This window comes from Trematomus bernacchii, unplaced genomic scaffold, assembly GCF_902827165.1.
Source record: "Trematomus bernacchii unplaced genomic scaffold, fTreBer1.1, whole genome shotgun sequence".
Classification (NCBI taxonomy): domain Eukaryota; kingdom Metazoa; phylum Chordata; class Actinopteri; order Perciformes; family Nototheniidae; genus Trematomus; species Trematomus bernacchii.
Window position 1 is genome coordinate 871,572 of NW_022987686.1, and position 21,651 is coordinate 893,222.

At 42.1% G+C, this 21,651-nt stretch overlaps 1 protein-coding gene and 1 long non-coding RNA gene across 3 annotated transcripts; one reads left to right on the forward strand and one right to left on the reverse strand.

Annotated features, from left to right (window-relative positions):
* Window positions 1–799: 799 nt before the first annotated feature.
* On the forward strand, window positions 800–3,151 carry LOC117488060. Its single transcript, XR_004556498.1, has 3 exons — window positions 800–1,013; window positions 1,860–2,026; window positions 3,110–3,151. It is a non-coding gene; the product is annotated as an uncharacterized LOC117488060 (long non-coding RNA).
* On the reverse strand, window positions 2,664–19,053 carry ntn5 (netrin 5). Of its 2 annotated transcripts, XM_034136789.1 has the most exons (8): window positions 18,881–19,053; window positions 17,567–17,685; window positions 10,302–11,764; window positions 9,581–9,769; window positions 7,648–7,797; window positions 4,418–4,468; window positions 3,850–3,930; window positions 2,664–3,661 (listed from the first exon to the last, which is right to left on the reverse strand). In XM_034136789.1, the coding sequence occupies exons 3-8, from the start codon at window positions 11,752–11,754 to the stop codon at window positions 3,090–3,092; spliced, it is 2,496 nt and encodes an 831-aa protein (XP_033992680.1). In that variant the 5' UTR covers window positions 11,755–11,764; window positions 17,567–17,685; window positions 18,881–19,053; the 3' UTR covers window positions 2,664–3,089. The 2 variants fall into 2 exon arrangements, with proteins under 2 accessions (XP_033992680.1, XP_033992681.1); XM_034136790.1 differs by lacking the exons at window positions 17,567–17,685; window positions 18,881–19,053 and adding an exon at window positions 11,897–11,981.
* Window positions 19,054–21,651: the final 2,598 nt, after the last annotated feature.

The window sequence follows — 21,651 nt, forward strand, 5'->3', positions numbered from 1 at the left end:
GTAACGTGTCTTTGAGTATCTTGAAAAGCGCTCTAAATAAAATGTATACAGTATATCATACTGACCCTCCTCCGGTGGAGCTGACTGTAAGTACGTTTTTTTCATTATCTTGAAATTCTCAGTGAAATGTTTCCTATAATTACAGTCTTTTCACAGTTTGTACACACAAGCTGATCAGAGTTCCCAATGAATGATTGTTTGGGATGTATATTATCTACATTTAAACTGTTTGTAGATGCAAAAACAGCAATCATTTGTGCAAAATGTCGAACCGCTGGTGTGCACATGTTTGTAGTGCAGCATGTATACCGTATGTGTGTGTGATGGTGTCGCTGCCCGGAGCTGTGCCATGCTTGATTAGCACTAATCTAGCTGGGAGTCGGGTTGCTGTGTCGGCGGCGTGTCTGTATGGAAGGCATGCAGGCTGCGGATCACAGGGATTGACCCTCTGCCTCTCAGGTTAACAGAAGCCCTATGTGTGTGTGCGTGTGTGTGTGTGTCTCGTGAAAAACGGTGTGACGGTGAAACCGGCTGAACTTGGACTTGAGATCTCGGATGAGAAACTTTGAATTGTGTATGAAGAAAGAGTTTTGAAAGTGAAGTGAATTTAGCAGTGTGTGTGCGTGTGAGAGTAAAAAATAAGGAAATGAAAGGATAAAAATAAAACTGTGTTTGCGAGAGGGCTAGTTGAACTTTGGCTCTGGCTGCAGTGCGGGAGGAGTCACCTCTCGTAAAACCTACCCTCAGCAGGTTGTAAACATAATACCACACACTCAGAAGAAGAAGATCCCCCTTTTCAATATGGCCCCCAACACAGCAAGCCCTGGCTTCTTTGTCCACAGTGTCTTGGAAAAGTGTGTATTGCGCTTCGCAGCAGAACACGCCGCTAGCTTAAGTTGTCTGTTAGTGTCTGTGTAAGTGTGTGTGTTTGGGGAGTTTCAGGATCAAACCCTCATGTCGACAGAGGCTGAGGAGACGACCGCTGACAGGTGCTTCCTGCAGCAACGCAGCAGGTGCTTCGTACACACTCACACACAAACACACACTCCAAGGGCCTCCAAGACATGATTGTGCATGTACTGACACACACACTCTGTCAGTCCCTACCCCCCATTACTCCCTCCAACACACCAAGTTTGTATATAAGTGCGGATGTGAGCTGTAACGCTGCAGTGTACCGTAAATGATGACTGTTACAGCTACTGCGTCGTACTGTTAACATGTTTTTTTATTTGGATATCTTTGTCACGGCTGTTAAAGTAAATAAAATAAATTCTCTCAATTATTTGAATGTTTAGGAGTTTGCATCGTTGACATGGAGTGCTGCTGTAGGCTAACCCAGAAGTTAGTATAACTTTCCCTTGAAAAAAGTAAGATATTTTCCTTGGATTTGGGATTTTCGCAGCAAGTTTATGATACTCAAATGTAGCCAGATTTTCCCCTTAAAGCAGATTAATGTAAAGTAAAGTGATTAGTTTATCTGAGAGAACCAAAACAATTAGCTTATAGACGCTAAAATACTTTGTAAAGCTAAATGGACCACAGGTCATAAATGTGTTAATATTGGAGGATTTTGCTGGTGATTTACTTGCAAAACTAGCTTTAACTTATTTCGGGGGCCCTGAGGAAACAAAATGACATAATCACAATAATATTCTTAAAACAATTGTTTTTCTGTATAGTTTCTAGGGTCTCCCTTGGTTTATGTTGGCCCCAAGAAGCTGCTGAAAGAACATGGTGAAGATGTTTGGACCTCATGGGTATAAAAAGTAAACACAGGCAGTGAGTGTACTGCGTGTTCAGTCCTAAGCGTTCATCAGTCAGCGAGTCTATTTTTCACTTTGTATTTTCATTCACAGCTTCAACACGGTGGCACAGCCAATCGCTGACACCGCTGCTACCAAAACAACATGGCTGCTCAACAAATGGGCGCTCCTCCATCTGTCTTAATATACCCTCAACACCACCATTCCCCCTGGGCTATGACGCCATATCTCCCAAATGGCAACAGAAGTCATGACGACAGGTTGGTCTGATGCTTTTTAGATTCATATCTGGGCTCCTCAAGGCCTATCTGATGAGAAAATAAGGCTGAAGTTTGTTTGGTCTCTTTGTCAGCTGTCCAATTAGGGGCAGATTGTAGATAGTGTCACATTTCTCAAATAATGTATAGTGTGAATTAAAGGTTGTGTGTGTGTGTGTGTGTGTGTGTGTGTGTGTGTGTGTGTGTGTGTGTGTGTGTGTGTGTGTGTGTGTGTGTGTGTGTGTGTGTGTGTGTGTGTGTGTGTGTGTGTGTGTGTGTGTGTGTGTGTGTGTGTGTGTGTGTGTGTGTGTGTGTGTGTGTGTACGTACGTACATATTTGACCGACTACTAACACACACATGAAGAAGGAAAAACCTAAAAAAGACGAACCAATATTCAAAATGAGTTTGGAAATATTGCAAAGCTATTTCAGTACAATTTTATATTTGTAATGTTTCTTCTGTTGTACGACTTATATCAACAAATTAAATAAAATGCTATATAAAAAACATGGCCACTTTTCTTCATTTATTATTTTATTTGAAAAAGAAAACATCACAGTAATGAATCAGCATTGACTGCATTTGTCACTTTTATTTGTATTTATTTAATTTATTTATTCAGTTATCTCTTATTTGTGTTTGTGCTACACGATACATAAATATGATTAAAACAATCTTTTAAAAAAAAATCTTTATTAGACGAAAACAGCCCTCTATTACAGTCGGAAAAATGTGTCCGTCTTTCATTTTCAATAATAATTTTTGTATAAAATATGAACATTCTTACATATATATTTCACATGGCACAAGTTGTGTGTATTTTGATCAGTTGGCAAATACCCTCCAATAAAACCCACATACATATAGCCACTGTCTCTTCACAGCTTTAGATATTAATTTGAACGTCATATTACAGCTGTTATTGTGTGTGCGTGTGTGTGTGTGTGTGTGTGTGTGTGTGTGTATATGTGAAGGGGAGTTTGTCCAGGCTGAGGAAGCAAAAGTCATGCCTCCTGAAACTTTCTGTAAAAATATAAAACTCTGAAGCCGTGCATTTCTTGTTTTTATGTCTCTCTGTGAACAGGACCTTGAGTGGAGCAAACTAGAGTGGGGGTAGGCGATGGGGTCTCCTCTGTGTGTTTCACCTGTGTGTGTGGCACCACTGATGTTTGAGTGTCCTCTATGTGTGTGTCCACGTGTGTGTCCTCTCTTTGTTTCTCAGTCAGCAGGTGAGGGGGGATGTACCCAGACTGGGGGTTTGTTCGCTCCCTGTGATGGTGGTGCTCGTGGGGGGATTTCGGCGGGCAGTGGCCCCTCTTGTCCTGCCCCCGGAAGCCCCTCAGTTTGGGGCTCCAGTGTTCCCGCCACTGGAGGGCCAGGGTGGAGCGGTCCGCCACCAGGCGACTCTCCTCCGGGCCCAAGCCCCGCTCCCCCTCCTCCGCACCGATCAGCAGGAAGGTCCGACCCACGTGGAGGGAGGGGCAGCCGCAGCCCAGGTCTCGGTCGGGGACCCAGAGGGACTGCTGGCCCTTTCGGATGCGGGATTTGGACCCTGCCCGGAAGACGGTTTGGACCGAGATGGAGAACTGCCACCAGGGACCTGAACGCTCCATCCCACGCACCTGCACCTTCAGCACTGAGAAAGACAGAAATGCAATTTATACTTACTTTTAATATTATTGTGTGTGTGTTGTTGTGACCCAAATGTGGTTTCACTCATGAGATTTACAGTGGGTTAAAAAAAGGAAGCAAAGTGAAGAAGGAAAAACAGTACATTATAGCTCATTTTTGACACGTTAACAAATAAAAAAACATGACACCAACCGAAGTCCTTCAGACAATAGGTCTCCAAGTTCATTCTGACTTTGCCCTGAGAAGGCTGGCAGTATGAAACACACTCCTCCGCTACAACAGAGAGGGGGGGAGAGAGAGAGAGAGAGAGAGAGAATGCATCAAATGAAAGGGTATCATTTCATAGCAAGCATATCAGCACATGTCTTTTCCCCCTAATTACAATATGGCTGCTTCTATTTGTCATCACAGTATCCTGTGACTAACAGATGACCCCCACTGCAGCAGGTGGGACATTCCTCAAGCCGCCGCTAGGAGGGAGTGGTAAGCTGCTGCATAAAGAGTTAGAGCGGGGGGGATTTGTTTTGATGTATGAAAAATGTGTATGCTGTACATGAGGTGACATCAAATTTGTTAAAAAGAAAGATTGGACATTGAATACATTTGTTATTATGACAGTGGAAGGTGACACATTTATTCTAGCACCTTTTAAAGTAGTTGTTCCAAGGTAAAATAACCCAAAGCATGACTAAAATAAATATGGACAGTCAGAATAAAATACCAAATACAACCAGAGGACTAAGCCTGTAGATCTGCTCACCTATGCTGTACTGAGGTTGAAACACTGGTGTCGGAGCGACCTCTTGAATTCCTGCAAACATAAACAAAGCTTCAGACAGGTGACAGGAAAAGATACACAGAGAAGCTTCAGCATTCCCACATGAGCTGTCAGGTTGTTGCAGAGCGAGTGTGTGTTATGTGTGCTATGCTTGAATGCCTCTCGGTACGTGGGGCATGTCTGCACAGAAGATAAGCAAGTGTCAAAAACGTGTGTGTGTGGTCCTTTTACGGCCAAGGAGAACACACTTAAACACAGCCACAAACTTGACTTTATGTATTTTAATAAGGTCAAGCCATCACTTTTTGCATGGTTTTGTCTCAAACGTTGAACAGAGTGTGGCTTTGACTGTGCGTTTGACGCTGAACTGGACCATACGTGTATTATCCAGGCCTCTTGTAAAAGTGTGTGTGTGTGACAGTGCGGCCATATTTTACAAAGCTCACACTCCGTTCCCCCGTCCACGTCCTGTCCTCTCTGACACAACTGGGACAGTGACACCCTACACCCCCACTTTTAAAAGACAGGAAGCTGCTGTGTGTTTGTATGTCTAATTACATAGGCCTACAGTATGTGAAGGGTCATTATTAGGTAAATGCAGAATACATGTGTCAGCAGCGCGGTTTGAATTGTTTAAGATCTTTACGGTAGCCTACTAATTATTGCCTTAAAAATACAGTATAAAAATGTAAAAATTATGATACATCTAGGAAATATCTGTATACAAGACAACAAGACCAAATGTGAAAACTGCACTCAGACGTAATCATCAGAGAAAATGCAGTGTTTTTTACATGTGTTAATATACAGCTTAAATATTACCCATGGTAATCACTTTGATTCATAAAATAAATGTCATTTTGAGTGATAAGAATTAAATATAAGTGTTTTGCAATCTATTTCAGCTTGCCTGGAATGCTACATTAACATGAGCTAGCTAACATTATGTTTAATACCTTCACCTGGGGTTTACTTCCTTCATTGTTTTATATAGATAAAGCTCCATTAATGTTTTTCTGTAAAATTAATTGCTGAATTATCAAGATCAAAACTGATATTTTTGTTTTACAGATAACAGTAAGTAAAAAGCACATTTTGTTTTAGCTTCAGCTAAAGCTAGCAATGGCTATCTCACCAGCTGGCTTTACCTTAATTAATTCCCTCTCCTTGGCTGGCTAGTTTGCCTTTCTTTTTTCTTCATCTTGATAATATATATTATTCTGTAAGCTTCTTAAAGGTGGGGTAGGTAAGTTTGAGAAACCGGCTCGAGATCGCTAGAATTTGAAAATACACAACCGGAGAAAATCTGCCACTTCCTTACAGAGCCCCTCCTCCAACACACACGAACGCGCACATGACCAATGAGGGCACGAGATAAGTTTGTGCACAGATGGAAGGCTGACAGGCAGGTAGGCCATCCAGTTATTTTAGCCGGGCCAGCTAAAATGATTGGTCGTGCTTTTTACAGTATTACGGCTTCCACAGATGACGTTTTTTTATGGATTTTTTGTCAAAGCACTTAAGATATTCATTGCTATCGGGATGTTAAGAGCATTCCATGGAATATAACAAAAAGTGTATCTCGAGCCGGTTTCTCAAACTTACCTACCCCACCTTTAAGTATGGATAGGCTACAGATGTTCTGTCATGATCTTGGTTTTTGTGTTAAATGTTTCCTGTTTTATTTTGAAATGTATTTTCTTGTTTTTATATTCCTGTCTTTGTGTTTTTCCCTCCTTTGTAATTAGTAGCCCCGCCCTGATTCTTTCCACCTGTGTGTGATCTCCTAGCTTTGGATTTAGCTCTTTGTTGTGTCATCCTGGTTTGTTCCTCACTTTTGTTTGCTACTTTCCATTTGTTTGACCTGGCCTGCTCTTTAAGATTTTGTGTTTTTGTTGGTAGCAGCTTTAGTTTATTGAAGCTTTTTGTTCTTACTTTAAACATGCCTCCTTTCCTTTATACTGCATTGCCTTACTCACCCCTTATGACAGGTTCATTGTTGGGCTTTGCCATATTGGAAAATCTGACATTGTGATATTTATTCATATTGCAACTTGGGGAAAACAAATACAATAACAGATTTCGTGCTCAATTCATTTGTACTTATTGGTTGAAGTGATATCAATGATGTTGACTGCAGACAATTCAGACCCACATAGTACGGTAATTAAATGCTCTCATGGAAAGCAAGCATTTCTCTTGTATCAAGCAGCAAAAAAGTTGTTGCAAAACGTGTTTGAGTTAATTTGCCAACATTGGTCATATCGCAATAATGTCCATGCTGTGCAGACTTGGTTCAGCGGGGGCTAACTTTACAGTTTGGCCTGTTGGTTGCGTGCCTTTTGGTCTGTCTGATGAGAGGCGGGGTGTTAAAGGTGGTGGTAGGGGGTAAGGGATGCTATACATAGCCTGAGATGGTCTGGCAGTAAAAACAAACAAGGTTTTCTTTCACACACTCCTTTCACTGGGAGAGTTATGAGTCTGGGCCCTGTGATGGGGGGCTTTTTGAGCTGTACAACAGGTGTGAAGCTCGCCCTGCTGGCTTCCTATGTCACCTGATTGGGGCTTACACACCGCAGTGCCTGTGTAGTTGTCGGCACTCACGCGATTAGCCAGGGAAGTACACGTGGATTAGCGCTCATGGCTGAAGTTCGGTGCTAGCCAGGCACAGAGATATGAGTAGAAACAATCCACTTGATCTGACGCTGATCCCACATCAGCTGGAGATGAGGTTTCCCTGTAGCGGTCAGCTCAAGTTAACGCTGCTATAGAGACCGTCTCTAGGGATGATGACAAGGGGACACGCTGGGGGATTGGGCCAAATTAGTCTGGACAGCAGCGGCCCCTTTTATATTGAGCTACCACTCGATAAAGGTTTAGAGAGCTTGATAGGAGGTTTAATCCATTTAGGCCACAAGCAAATGAGTTTGAAGGAGAAATTAAAGAGGTCACTTAATTATGAGTGACATCAAGCTATTACAAGTCTGTGATTCATTTGAGCAGGGTGGCATGCATCAATGGCAGAGACAACATTGTTTGTAGAGAAGTTAAGACTCAAAATCCATATATAATAAAAGTACTCGGTATTCCTACGACGATATGTTTGCTGTTGTGCCCCAGAATTCGGGGGCCCTCTTCTCCAAAAGCTGTTGGTGCTTCACAGAGACAACTACCATATGATTGTCATATATTATTACTGATAGGTGACTTACGTATGCAGGGCCGCAGAGGGGACTTGCCCTGTTTGTATCCCGGAGCACAGCGGTTACACCGGGGGGCGGTCACCCCTTCTCGACATAGACATTGACCTGATGTCTGGTTACACCATCGACCCACTGCTCCCAAAGGATGGCACTCACATGCTGAAAGGCAGAACAAGGTGATTAGGGAATTACAAAAATAGGAAGTAAAGTAAAAAAGTATTCTGAAGGTGGATACAGCAACAATTGTTAGTTTTTTTTTTGGCCACTTTGGCACAGCAAAACATACTCAAAATGGAGGTGACATGTTAGCAAAAATAAGTTTTATCAAGCATTAACAGACATGCAGCAATATAAGCATGTGTTGACTCGTTCTCACAGCTGTAAATCAATATTTACTTTGTTAAAGATGGGTTTGTCACTACGAGGGATGCCTCTCACATTTTGCCTTGTGATTTGAGCCATTTTTGACATTTTTCAATATTGTTTAGTGCAGATTCTTAGAAGTAGTTTTGTGGTTGCTTCAGATACCAAGAAAAGGCTTTCAGAGGCCAATCGTAAAGGAATGAAATTGCACTGGGGAGTTTCCACATGCGAATATGTTTCATTTGTAGACATTTGAAGTAGGCAAGGATATAAGCAAGCTTTTTGGTTAGGTTGCCCTGGCATTGTAGAGCATCGTGCATCAGGTTTCAACAACAAGGAAGCAAGTTAAATATATATTAAGCTAACACATCTGTGACTGTTGCACAAAGGACAGTAAACAGGATTAAGAAGACCATCCATCAGTGACAGGACCCGAGTTTAATCCTGCTTGACAGCATCTGTCCTAAGGGAATGTCCTTGAGCAAATACCTTAACTAACACCATGGCTATTTTGTAGCTTTCTTGTTGGGTAAACACATGCTAATTCCTCCATAGAGCTTTCATCATGGATGTCACACAACGGCATGATTTGTTTGGTTATGCATTTTAGCATATAGATGAATACCAATATCCTTTGTCTTAATATTTTGTCATATTTTGTCTCCTAATGTTGGCTTATGTGATGCTGTATAATGATTTCTGCCTCGATTTGCCGTGGTTCACATTGCAAAGCTTTTTATTTACCACCACTATCATGGGATGAGGCCCAATGAGACAAGACAGATGAGAGAGAGGAAGCCACACTTCAGCAGATCTGTTCACGCTCTGGTAATATTTACACAAATCCTTACAATGAGTCCAAATAACCTGACTGGGGAAAATGAGTAATAGGCCTCTCAAGGGTAACTCGGTGAAACATATCTTCGATAAATTAAAGCTGAGATGTAAGCCTGTGAGTGGGAGGATATGAATTTGCTATTGTTTCATGTATACAAAGTGCTAGAATATGTTGATATTCAATCATAGCTCATATTTTTCTTCATCCCTGTTCGTGTGTCAAGCTCAAAGAGAGCCCATTAACTTTGGATATATTGGGCTTGTGTTCAATGCAGCATGCCAGAGTGTCACAGTCACTTAGGACATGTGACCAGTCAAAGGTCAGGGGTCACAGCAGATGCCAACCAGTGGTAACGATGGGGATACAGGTGGCAGCTCAGCGGGGTTTGTGTGTTTTTTTCGTACGTATCGCTAACAGGAATAGCTGCAGGCTCTCACAATGTAACCACGCCATAAACACTTCTGTACGCTCGCACACATAGACAGTTTGCATGTAAACACACACACACACACACACACACACACACACACACACACACACACACACAGCTACATGCATTCAGTCAGTCGGACATAAACACTGTCGCTCACACTACGATTTGCTTTTCATCTACCAGGAATGCAGTTAGTAATTTAAGTTATTCACCCCATGGATATGCACAGATGCACAAACAAGAATACACTCCCTTCTTCCCATTAAGCCAGTAAACACACACTCACACACACACACTTGGTGACTTACGTTGGCAGGCCTTGCGGTGGCTCATTGGTACGCTCTGGTCGCGGGTGTATCCGTTCTGGCAGTATTGGCAGTGTCGTCCGGCCGTGTGGTGCCGACACTTCTGACACACACCTCCACTGTGCCGGCCCGACTGCTGAAACACCTCCATGCTGAAGCGGCACTTGGTTGAGTGGCCGTTACACTCACAGGCTGGAAAAGGAAGGAAATCACAAGGTATCACATCCACTGTTTGGAGGGTTCAAGGGTTTTAAAACAGAAAAGAAATGCAAGCATACATAATCAGAAGTCATTCATATTTGTCTTGAGGAGTACTATAACCCCAATGATGTCATCTAACCTTGAATTGAGAGAGGGCTCATATAAAACAGAAAGCTTGCGTTACAAATTGTCAGAGTTGAGATTGACCGACATGAGTGTTTAACTCCAAGTGAGGGTCCACCTGAAGACCCTATCCAGTTGAATTATGGGAAATGTGAGATCTGTTATGATTTTTTGAATGTTTTTTCAATATATTTCTGGATATTCTTATTGCTATACCTTTTAAGTATTTGGGAAAAGGAAACAAATAAGAAGTATAACCTACATGTCACACTTACATTATCATACTACCCTATGCTTTTTGGTTGTTTTTCTTGTAGCCTTGGTTTTATTTTCAGTTTATTTGTCAGAATTCATAGTTTTCATCATTTTTCATAGTTTAGCAACAGGGTGCAGGACTCACCAACGCAGGGGTTTGGGTGCGTGGGTGTAGCTCGATGCCACGGTCGGTCGCAGTAGAAATCCTCACACACATCACAGTCGGGTCCTGCTGTGTGATGCTCGCACACACACACTGCCTTTCCGGTGTCGTCACGGCGACACTTGGAAGCGTGTCCGTTGCATTTACACCTGCCGCCAACTTGCAGGTCCGAAAGCGCCAGAGGAGGTCGGAGAGCAGAGGGTGGGGCCAACTGCAGATTCCTGGAGCTTTGTTTTGCGTTGAGGTTATTGTTCCTCCTCTTCCTCAGTTCCCTCCCCCTGTTGTTCCTGCTCCGCCCCTCAACTGTCCAAGTACAACCTCCATTGGGGCAAGGTAGCCAAGGATTGTTTTCCTTCTTGCGGCCACGCCCTCTGGCTTTCCCGCCTTTCTTTGAAGAAGTGAGCGTGTCCGTGCTGAAACTATCCTCACCTTCTTTGCTGGTCACATTGTGTCCATCTTCGTCTTGCCCTGATTCTTTATAATGACCCCTCCTTGGGTGTTTGTCCACTTTCTCCCCTTTGTTCCTCCCCCTTATATCTCCGTCGAAAATTCCCAGTGTATTGTCTGTGCTTAACTTGTCCACCTGATCTCCAGTGCGCCCCTTGTAGCCCGGTCTCCACCTCAGAAGCCCAGTCCCTCTGTCATCTTCTACACTATCCCGCCATCGCACTTCCCCTTTCTTATCAGAGTTGACTATCTTGGGTGCTTTGGACACCTGGTGGAAGACCACTCGGATGTCTGTGGCCGTCACCCAGTCCTGGAGGGTGTGGCTGTAGTCAAAGTCAGAAGAAGATGGCCGTCCGTCCAGGGTGGAGAAGGCTAACACCATGCCACCCCTCTGCTTTTGTAAAGGACGAGGGTCTGAGCAGAGGGGCTCCGTCTCTTGCTGCCTCGTCTGGGCCACTGTCTGGGAGGGCAACCCAAAGTTCCCAAGGCAGTCGTTGGAGTAGTGCTGCATCGGCCTCCAGGAGCGCCCGTGGTCCATGGACTTCAGGATCGAGATAGAGATTGGGTCCGATGGCTCCCCGTGTTGGCAAAACTGCAAACTTATGTAGGTAATCTCAAAGCGGCGGCCCAGAGGTAGCGTGATGGCCCATTCTCCGGTGTCAGGTCCTCCGCGAGCCATCCAGCAGGTGAGGTTGTGGGGGTTGTGGAGGTCCGTTAAGCTGGAGATGTTGCTGTCGTGGTCATGTGCTTGTAGCGAGTGGCTAGCATCGGCGGGGATTCCATAGGCGGCGTTGATGAACTCAGACAGGCAGTGTCGCGGTCGACCGTCAAGGTAGTAGCAGGGGTCATGAGGCGAGGTCCAGCTCAACGGGGTGTGGGAAAGGGAAGAGGAGACGAGGGACGAAGGAAGGAAAAGAAGGAGCAGAAGGAAAACAGGGAAGAAAGGAGTGGAAGTGGAAGGGGGAGGGGAAAAGGACAGGAACATCATGTCATCGAGCCTGTGGAAGATTTAAAAAAATATATATTTTAGGAGGAACCCATGGGAGCTAGATCATAAAACAAAAAAATGCAAACTGATTGATTTATATAAATTGCTTTAAATCCAAAGAGGGAAATTTAAGATAGACCACCTGTGCCTTTATTGAAAACACACGATACCAGCTCACTGCACCACTTCAACGGCACCTTATAGGCTTTCGGTAGATGCCAGTAAAGACCTCATCCCATAAAAATGTAATCTCTCATCTTCACAGTAGTGTGGGCCACTGGTTTGAACCCGTGACCATGACAACTTTTAAGAACATATTTGTCTTTAAACTCCCCTCAACCCCGGGGAAGAGTGGTTGAAGAAGGACGCACACCCAGCGGGTCTGTCTGAAATGACAAAAAACATGCCCGACAGCTGGGGCTAAACCCTGAGCTGGACCACATCCATCACGTTTATGGCTCTCCTTTTCAAATCATTTTACCGTCGGTCAGTGCTGCAGGCGAGGAAGGGGCCTGAGCATGAGCTGTGTGAAGGGTAGCAAAGAGGGAATGAGAAAAAAGACAGAATGAAATGAGGGAAGGGAAGAGGAGGAGCTGGAGATTAGTCTTGAGGATGGTAAGAAATGATTTATAGATTTTAAATGTGTGTTCGGCTTAAGCCCCTACATGGATACTTCCGTGGTTAAGACAAACACGGACTTGTATACGTCCAATCCTAGAACAAATCCCTTCCCGTCTCTTACAACTGGTGATGAGTGTAATTTATTGCTCTGTCAAGATTTGATACCCTAGAGCGTTAATTTTGGCATGACAAAACGAACAATGCATTAGCTTTCTCTGGAACAAGTGATTCATTGTTTTTACCGCTCACATGAAGCCCTGAGGCACATTCCCAACAAGGGCTATTTGTTTCTTGCAAAGACAGTTCAACACCTGCTGCTTTTCACTCATTTGATAATCGATCATTGATTATTTTCTCTCTTGAGAGGACTGTCCTTTTCTCATCGATAACTAGGGTTAGGGTTCCAAACTATTTTACTTCTGCTCTTACGTCTTCCTGTCAATTTATCACCTGGCCCCTTCATTCTGCTCTGGGAATATTCTTAACTGCTGTGAGATTGATGATGTCCTAACAAGCGTTTGACACTGACAGCAAAGTCAGCAGGGCTGCATAAACCAAACCCGTAGGAGAGGACAGGGCTGAGAGCCTCTCCGGCCTCGTCATCCCGCTCAATTAGCCAACGACCGAAATATGAGGCTTCCCTCAGGGACCACACAGCTCTGAGGGGCCTGCGAGGAGGCCGTGGCACTCCCTCAGCTGCTTTGGACAAACTCCTCCGCTCCTGACCTCCCGAAGCAAAGACTTGCTAGAAAGTTGATCTGCCAAACCCAGTGAGGACAAAAGCCAAGATCAGGCATATCGGGCGACCCTTTTTTGTGGTGTTGCTACAGGAAACGCTACAAGCTACGAACGTCGCGATGAGCTGTCTGACTGTGACCTTGGTGCCAACGAGCCACATTCCTGGGGTCCGAAATGCCTCGGCCGGTCATTCCTGACGTGTCAAGACATGCCCCATGGGAACCTGAACGCACTGATAAAAAGCAGGACTTAGGGATCAGTTGATCTGATGATTAATTAGGTCTCTGGTTTCACTCAGTGTCAATGCTCTGGCTGTATACTAAGACAAGACAGTGTCAAAGATTATGAGCAGGGTATAGGTTATGAGAGGATTCTGGGACGTGGTGGAAGGATTCGCTCTGGATGAGGAATGATGACAGGGCGTAGGCGAGGTTCAGGGTTTGGACGTGTAGAAAGGGGGTGGTTGTTTAACATTCCCATGACATGCACTTGCTCTTGTCTTTGTCACATTACATGACTAATTAAACATAGGCCCATTACAACCACTTTGATAAATGGATGCTCATCCCAGAGAGGCCCCTGAGGTTTTTAATGCGCCCCTCCAGGCTAGGACTTTCTCTTCTGCCGTAACTAGATCATCTGTCTGGAACCGCACTGTAACCCACCGGATATGGTTTCAACGTTTTTTCTCTGCCGCTTTCAATAAATTCACACGGCCAGGGTGTCGGAAGAACATGTTGAAGACCTGCTTTATTACTTGTAAAGACCTGTTTGATATTTCCCACCTATTCTTCTGCATATTGACTACAAATAGCACGTGTTTGAAAGAGGCCATCAACCCCTTTTTCTTTTCTCAAGAACTCAAATTGAGGTGTAATTTACAAAACATATATGCTTCCATTTGAAAATAACATTACGTTGTGAAGTGACTTGGCAGCAATCTCTATGTTTAAAAAAAGCTTAAACAGCCAAAATAGTGGTAAGATGAGATCAACATCTCCGGCGGGTGATCTTTAGAAGCAGCTATGCTTGGCTGGCAAGGGGCTGGAAAAATACTTGCTGACAACCTGAGGGCATGTTTACAGCATAGTCGAACAGAGGAGAGCTGAGAGAGCGGCGCTCATGTTCGTGCTCTCTAGTCCCTCTTTCCTAATACCACTCTATTTCTATTCTTTATGAAGCTGAGATAAATGTCTGGAGGAGAAACTAATCTTTTATGGATTGGTAAAGGCTGAAAACTAAAATAAATGTATGCATAGAAAGTGGCCATAAATATTCAACCTATTGGAAGTTGACATGATTCATTGAATTACAGCTTGGATCAAATTTGATTTTATGGAGCTTTTTTGACACAGATTTTTTTTGTGGATATCAAAGTGAAACCATACCGTAGCAAAGTGATCTAGATTAATTGCAGATATAAAATACTTGTTGGAGTCGATACTATACTACTTGTACTATATTTTTATGGTGGGGTTGTTGGATGGAAATTTGATTCCCATGAGAACTAGAAGGGCAATCGGAGAGCATATACTTCCACCAAGGCCGTTTCCTTCGGAGAAAAATGGAGCGTGTATCCACCCCGCTTCAACATTTTATGGGTTCTTTCTTGACCGATGCTACAACCTTCCACAAAGTTTCATAAAAATCTGGCCTGTAGTTTTTCCCTTATCTTTCTGCCAACAAATAAACCAACAGAAAACGTTCTCTAACGTCCGGGGTGGAGATAAGAATGAACGGAAATTGGAGAAAGACCAAGAAGGAGATTTTTATTTGGCTGTATACCCTATGGTCTCCAACTTAGGGTTAATTGATAATTGCTGTTGTTATGGGATAAGTGTTTTTCTAATTGGAACATCATAAAAGAGAAAATATAGACTTTCTTTCTGTGTTTGGACTACATTTTCACTTTCTCAATCCTTTTCATCTTTTGGGATTTAGCTAAATTAGGGCTTTATGAAAATAGAGCGAGGAAACCTGTTGTGTGTGTGGTATTCTCTCGTGCTACCTGTTAACTCTTTGGCCTGTTCACACTTTGGAGCTGTGGGCCTGTCTGGGTCTGGAGCTGCTCTGGTGCGCAGATGAGCTGCATTTGGCCTGTCTCACACAATTTAACATTCCTCGTCATGGGCAAGCAGCACTGGCCAGCAGGACGGAGGCAAACATGTTCAATTCAAATCGCTTTCCTGCTCTGTGGTGAGTTTCAAACGCCTAATTGTGGTTTCCACAAATAAACACAGAGACAGTTTCATCTGACTGATGGAGTCACCAGGAAGATTACCCAGGGTTCTTCATTGGATCTCTGCTCTAAGACACACATCCTTTAAATAAATATGATCAATTATATAAGCCCTCTCTCTTATAGCCTACATGTTTGAAGCTGAACCGAGGCACCTGTCGGGGCATGTTACCAAACTGACACCTTTGTTAATTTGCAATTGTCCTCAGCCGGTCAGAAATACAACACTGGGCTTTCGGGGTGAGAAGAGAAAGGCTACGTATGCGGTCTGTATTCTCAAACCGCATTCCTGCCTGCACAGTTGAAGCCCATCTGTGTGTTATTCCACACGGAGCGGATTCCACGAGTTCTGTTTTAGGTGTAATAATCTAATTTTAGTGGGGCAGCCCAGGAGGTGAAAGCGTCAGACAGCACAAAATGGATTATCACTGCTTGTAGCTAAAGGCCTCTGTCCTTCACGTTTGCACCTCCAACGAAACACCCAGTGGATGTGCGAGGCCCCCAGGAGCCAACTCCACACACACATACAGGGTGTCTCTACCTCTTCATCGACCCATAAGCCACTGCTCACTTCATTTTTGAATAAAAAAACACATGTTACCCACTTGATATTTAAAAGTTTCCTGTCAATCCTCCCCCTCCCCTTTACGGCCTCATACAAGTTGGCAAGCCGCTCTCCGGCAGATCTAGCTTCACATGTTGATATTGAAAAACAGATGGAAATGAAATCACTGTGATTTCATGTTGCAGTCACGCCAAAGACAACCCCGGGCATGATAGAAATAAAAGTAAGGCCCCTGGCTGTAATTGCGTGGCAATTAAATCCACAAAATGTCATACAGGGGGTTAATAAAGAGGAAAAAGGAAACACCAAAATACTCTGCCCCCTTTATGAGCACAAAAACAAATAAAAAGCACCCATGATTTTTGTTGGCTAATTTATCATTGAAACATTAGAAAAAGGAAATGCCTGCTTTGAATTAAATGTTAAATTATAACCACCCAGGCCCAACTATAAAACTGCATTAGAAAAGGAGAACGGGGTCTATTAAAGCAAATATATTTCTCTTGATACAAGTGATGCAGAGGGATTTTAGGAAAGTTAATCAACTACAGCCGGACCTCAGAAGAAAAACAGCCCGCAGTCACACGCACTTTGCGGGCGTTTCATTGATTAGACCTGAGAATAATGATTCACTTGCCCACGGTTCATTAGACATGAATGTTTATCATATTTAGGCTGATTACTTTGGCAGGAGCCAACAGTGCAGCCCGCAGTGTAATTGCTTTCATTCTGCAGCTAATTGCACTTGTTAGCCACAAATTGGCTGCAGTCAATTTAGCTTTATCTCGCAGAGAGGAACACTAATATTTACAGAGTTACGCTATCGCAGTTTGATCTGAAAACTTAGCAGATGTTCTTTTTTTACATCTTGATAGGCTTGTATTTGTTTAGCGTTAGGGCTTTATTTGCAAAGTTAAAGTCTAACTTGTTTAAAATAACAATACTATTTTTCTTTTATGTTTTTCACGTGACTTTCTTTATTCATTTCGCAACAGTACAAAAAACGTCAAACTATTTGGTTGATAATTGCTTTTTAAAATTGATTTATTGTGCTAAGGCCACGTGAATTAACAACGTGTACAGGAAAGTTATTAAAATAAAGGAGTTCAAAGGAAATGCAGTCCTTATTTTTAAAGTAAAGGGTCATCTTTAAATGTATTATTACAATGTATAAAATATAAGTACAGGAAACGTATAATATCCTCTTTTTCTACTATGGCTAAGCGCTTGAAGAGGCTATTAAAGTAGTATAAATGTAAACAACCAAATATTTATGTTTTTATAATATATAATAACGTAGAATAAAAAAAGACAGATGCATATCGGCTGGATTTCTTAGTTAATTTAAGAAAACAAACATCAGGCTGCTTGGTCCCTGTTGAAAATTATTGATACGTCAGACTCAAAATACAAATGATACATTGATTTGTATGCTGATAAATGTGAATATATTAAGGTTTTGCAAATACATTTCTGTTATTCATGCCTTGTATTTTACACTCGGTGTCAAAAAACGGAAGGTCACATTTTACGCACGACTCATTACGTGCGACTTTAACGTCAGATCAAACTTTACAAACCCCTCAAGTACCCACAACTGCAAAAGCAATTACACTTTTGTTGAAAGAGGGAGGACAAAATGAGCTCACCATGTGCGTCCCAGTGATTCTCCTTCTCCTCACTTCTCCGGATCATTTAGAGAAGCGCAGCAGCAAGTGTCCGGACATCCAGCTCCAGCGCGTCTGCGGAGAAGAGCTGAAGACAGAAACTACCGAGAGAGAGAGGGGGCAACACACCGGGCAGTGGGGGGGGGGGGGGGGGGAGGAGGAGGGGGAGGGAGGAGGAAGATAAATGAACGGGATCAGCTGGGAGGTGCGTCTCTTCTTATAGTAGCTGAAAGTATAACTGAAGTGAGCCAAGTGCTCCCACCTCCAGAGGAGTCACATCCTGCAGAGCACCTCTGCCAAACATGGCAACATGTATCAAACTCAAACAAGGAGGGTTTTTTTTCAAACTGAGTCTAGGCTAAAAAGTTACTCTATATATTGTGATTTTATGGCTTTCAAAAAATCATATTAAAATAAAAGAGAAAATAAGAAAAACGATTACAGAGGCCATTGTTAAGTATTAAGCATTTTAATTTCATTGCCAGGTTATTTTGTATTGATAATGTCACTTTGACCACCACTCCATGTTGAATATCACACAGTCAATTTTCAACAGGCTAAATTATCGTCAGCCAACATTTTCTACTTTTGCTCTAATGATTAAAACATACAAATAACAATAATGGTCAACATAATAAAACAATAATCATGTATCAATCTGAAGTAAATTATTTTGCACATTTTCTTTAAATACTTCCATACATTTTCACAGTACTAGTATTGCAGTCTGTTTAATAGCTGCTTTTATTTGAAGCCCCTGGAAATAACAAGTATATACAATATTTAACTAATATAAATAATTTAAAGTTTGGAGAAACAATGCTTAATTCTATAGCAGCTTTATCTGAAATGTAATGCAATTCCAATGACCCTAAAGGCACTGATGCATCTAAAATTAGCTAGAATAGTTCAGACAGAAATATATTTTACAAAATCAACAGCTCTCAATTAAGAAAATAAATCTTTGGCTGAAAATGTTATGTTCTTGTAGGATCCTGTTACACATGATGAGAAGTTAATTGGTTTTCAGGGTCTTTAAGTACCAATACATACTCCTTCCACATTCAAATCCATTGATGGCAACCTTAGTTCATTTGAAAATAAACAATTCTATCATTTATCTGTATTTGTTGTTTCTACACACTTGAGGGGAAACAGTTCCTCAAACAAGTCCCTCTGATTTAGAGACAAGTGGATTCTTCTACTTGAAAGGCAGTTATTGCTCTTTGAAATAAAACTAGAATTGTAAGACTTTGTTCAACATTTAAAGTCTTGTTGTGAACTTCTTTTATTTACCTTCTGGAGATCCTCTAAATTTACATTTATTCCCACTGGCGGGCAAATTGAGTACACAGAGGAAATCCAGTTGTAATAGTCTTATCTTGTATATCGTCCAGGCAAAGACCTCACTCTGCAGTTTGCTCCGATTATCCCTCGGTGGACGAAGAAAAACGGTTGAAGTTAATTGGCTGGAGAGGATCGTTCTCAGATGTGAACCAAAACTGATACAGATGGAAATATAAGAAGGAGAATCGAGACGGAGGGTGGAGGGAGGGAAGACGCTTGATTGGAGAGGAGGAAACTTTCCCAGAGAAAGCCATAAAACTGATTGATGACTTCCCCCGAGGAATGTTTCCCCAGGTGTGCTTTGTGTGTGTGAGTGTGTGTGTGTCGAATAGTTACAGTGCAGTTAAGAAATGCTATCCTTGGACGCAGGACAAGTGCAATAAAGTAAATTGAGGGGTGAAATAGCACGTTTTTGCATCAGATATTGCACTTTGGCCACGTAAACACAAGGGCACAAGAGATTTCAGAGAGGATGGAGGTGGAATACATTGGCACCATTGATGGGAACCTTCAAAAATACGCAAATTGATAACAGAAATCATCACTAAAAAGGATGAAAATGTTTGACATCTTAATACAACACTTCAGGTGGTCCTTGACAGGTGCCTTGTGCTGCCAAACTTTGCACCCTGCAGCTAAGAGTGTGCTAACAGTCATATCATAATAAACAAAATACCATGGAGGTGTAATTATAAAAGTCAACATTAAGCCACTGTGACAGAATAAGAGCAGATTTCCCAATACATGGGTGTCGAGTTGATGGATTATCTTTTAAAGTGCAACAATAATGGCATTGTGCTTTGTGGTTGAATAATCAGATAACAGTGTTCACAGGCAAAACATCGAAAAGCTGTTTATTGCATACACTGTAGTTTTATTTAACATTTACAGAGGAAAAAAACCTTAAATGCTTGTTTTGGTAGCTCAAATGTGATTATGTGCTATCTTATGATCTGAAATATAACTATTACTAAGTCAATTTCCTTCTGTAAGGGAGAAATGTAAAGTAAAATAAGGCAGACAAGTGCAAAGTGATCTACCCTCTGAAAAACAATGACATAGATACAAATGTGGATTTTAAAAAGGCTTAAGAAAGAATGTTATTGAAACCTGTGTTTGGAAAAATCTGTTTGACAGTACATTTATTTTGAAGAACATAAAGGATCGGCCCAAATGTTCAACTCAGAACAAAGAAAATATTAATTAATGGTGTTCCACAAAGAACAGTGTTTGGCCCCCTACAATTTACTCCCTATATGTAACAGTAATAATTGAATGTATGCTGATGACACTGTTTAAACATTTGAAAAAACCTTCTACAAATAAAGCTAAATTATGGGTAAAAGGGTAAGACTATGTGATTGCATGATAGTGGATAAAAGACCAAGTCTGTTTCCATAAGTGAAAAATAAGTTGTGTATTCACCCCGCGTTTCGGATCTACTCCAAAGATTGATGAGTTATGCCTCGGCCCAGGCTGCACCCTTTCACCTGGGTTAATGAAAATCAGGCCTGCTAAAAAAACAGGGTTAGGGTTAGGGTAATCTAACCAACCGAACAAAAAGCATGCCATCCATGTCAGAGGTTAATAGTGTAAATAAATTAGTACAATTCACAGTGTGTTTTACTTACTGGATATCAAGGTTCAGAGGCTGTAAGAAGATCTTTTATTAACATGGGGATGTATCTCAAATATCCTGTCCATTTCAGGGGTCGCCCCCCGTCATCTACGCAGATCATGTTGCCTCCCCTCTGACATTCTCCGATGTATACAGACGCATGGAGAGGAAGGAAATAATGGACAGACGTTTGCAACTCTTTTAGACTTTTATCCAGGTTATCAACTCTGACATTTAGCAATAAAAACACACAGAAATGCCAATCTTCTTCAAATATCTGCACGTAGCATTTTCGCGGTGGTAACTATGATGATTTGGTTTTAACGCAACAAGATACATCTCAGGCTTTGGCTCTAAAACATGGTTGGCAAAACAAGCTGATTGGAAAATTATCCCTGTTGCCATGAACCAAATGCAATGTTTTTGTTTTTCCAAGCTTCCCCCATTTCGTCTTTGACACGAGAGTTGGCAAGTGCTGGATGGAGACTGTTGTTCTGCAATAAACTGCAAATTAACCTGCTGCATTTAAGGATCAGAGTTCAGGAGAAAAGATCAGTGTGAAGAAGCTAGAAGTCCAGACATTCCAAGAAGCATTTATCAGGTCACGCATTTATCGTGGTGGAGCATCCTGGTAGCCTAAAGGTCTGAGCTTCTTCTATGTTAGCCAAGAACAACCACCTGTTTGTTCCACCTTTACACATTCAGTAATAGCACACACATCTAAGTCCTCTGATTGCAAAAATGTTCCCAGTTCCTTTTGTTATTTTTCAGTTGTCTCAGAAACAAATGGAGCAACTGCAGTTTCTTAAATAGAATGAACAAATATTTTTCCAATAGATAATGGTAAAGTGAGAGCTACAAACGACAACACAAGTAGTATGGTCTTAAATATTGGATATTGGTTAATGTAATGGCATGCACATACTGGTAAAAGCATCAAAGAGAAGCCAAGCAGTTTAAATGAACAAGTAAATGCAAAATAAAAGCGTAGAATCCTCAAAAATGTTATTCTGAGACTGTTATCATTACACCTGGAAACACTTTATTCAATTGTTATATGGAAGATCTAATTGGGCAAATACTCCAGTATTCAGCTGTGTTT

What these genes read in the sequence shown, in the direction of transcription:
- ntn5 (XM_034136789.1), bottom strand. Translation starts at nt 11,754, where the DNA reads ATGATGTTCCTGTCCTTTTCCCCTCCCCCTTCCACTTCCACTCCTTTC. An exon ending in CCACCGCAAGGCCTGCCAAC is followed by an intron (nt 7,798 to 9,580) that starts GTAAGTCACCAA and finishes TCTGCCTTTCAG; the next exon opens with CATGTGAGTGCCATCCTTTG. An exon ending in CCCTCTGCGGCCCTGCATAC is followed by an intron (nt 4,469 to 7,647) that starts GTAAGTCACCTA and finishes TTATGTTTGCAG; the next exon opens with GAATTCAAGAGGTCGCTCCG.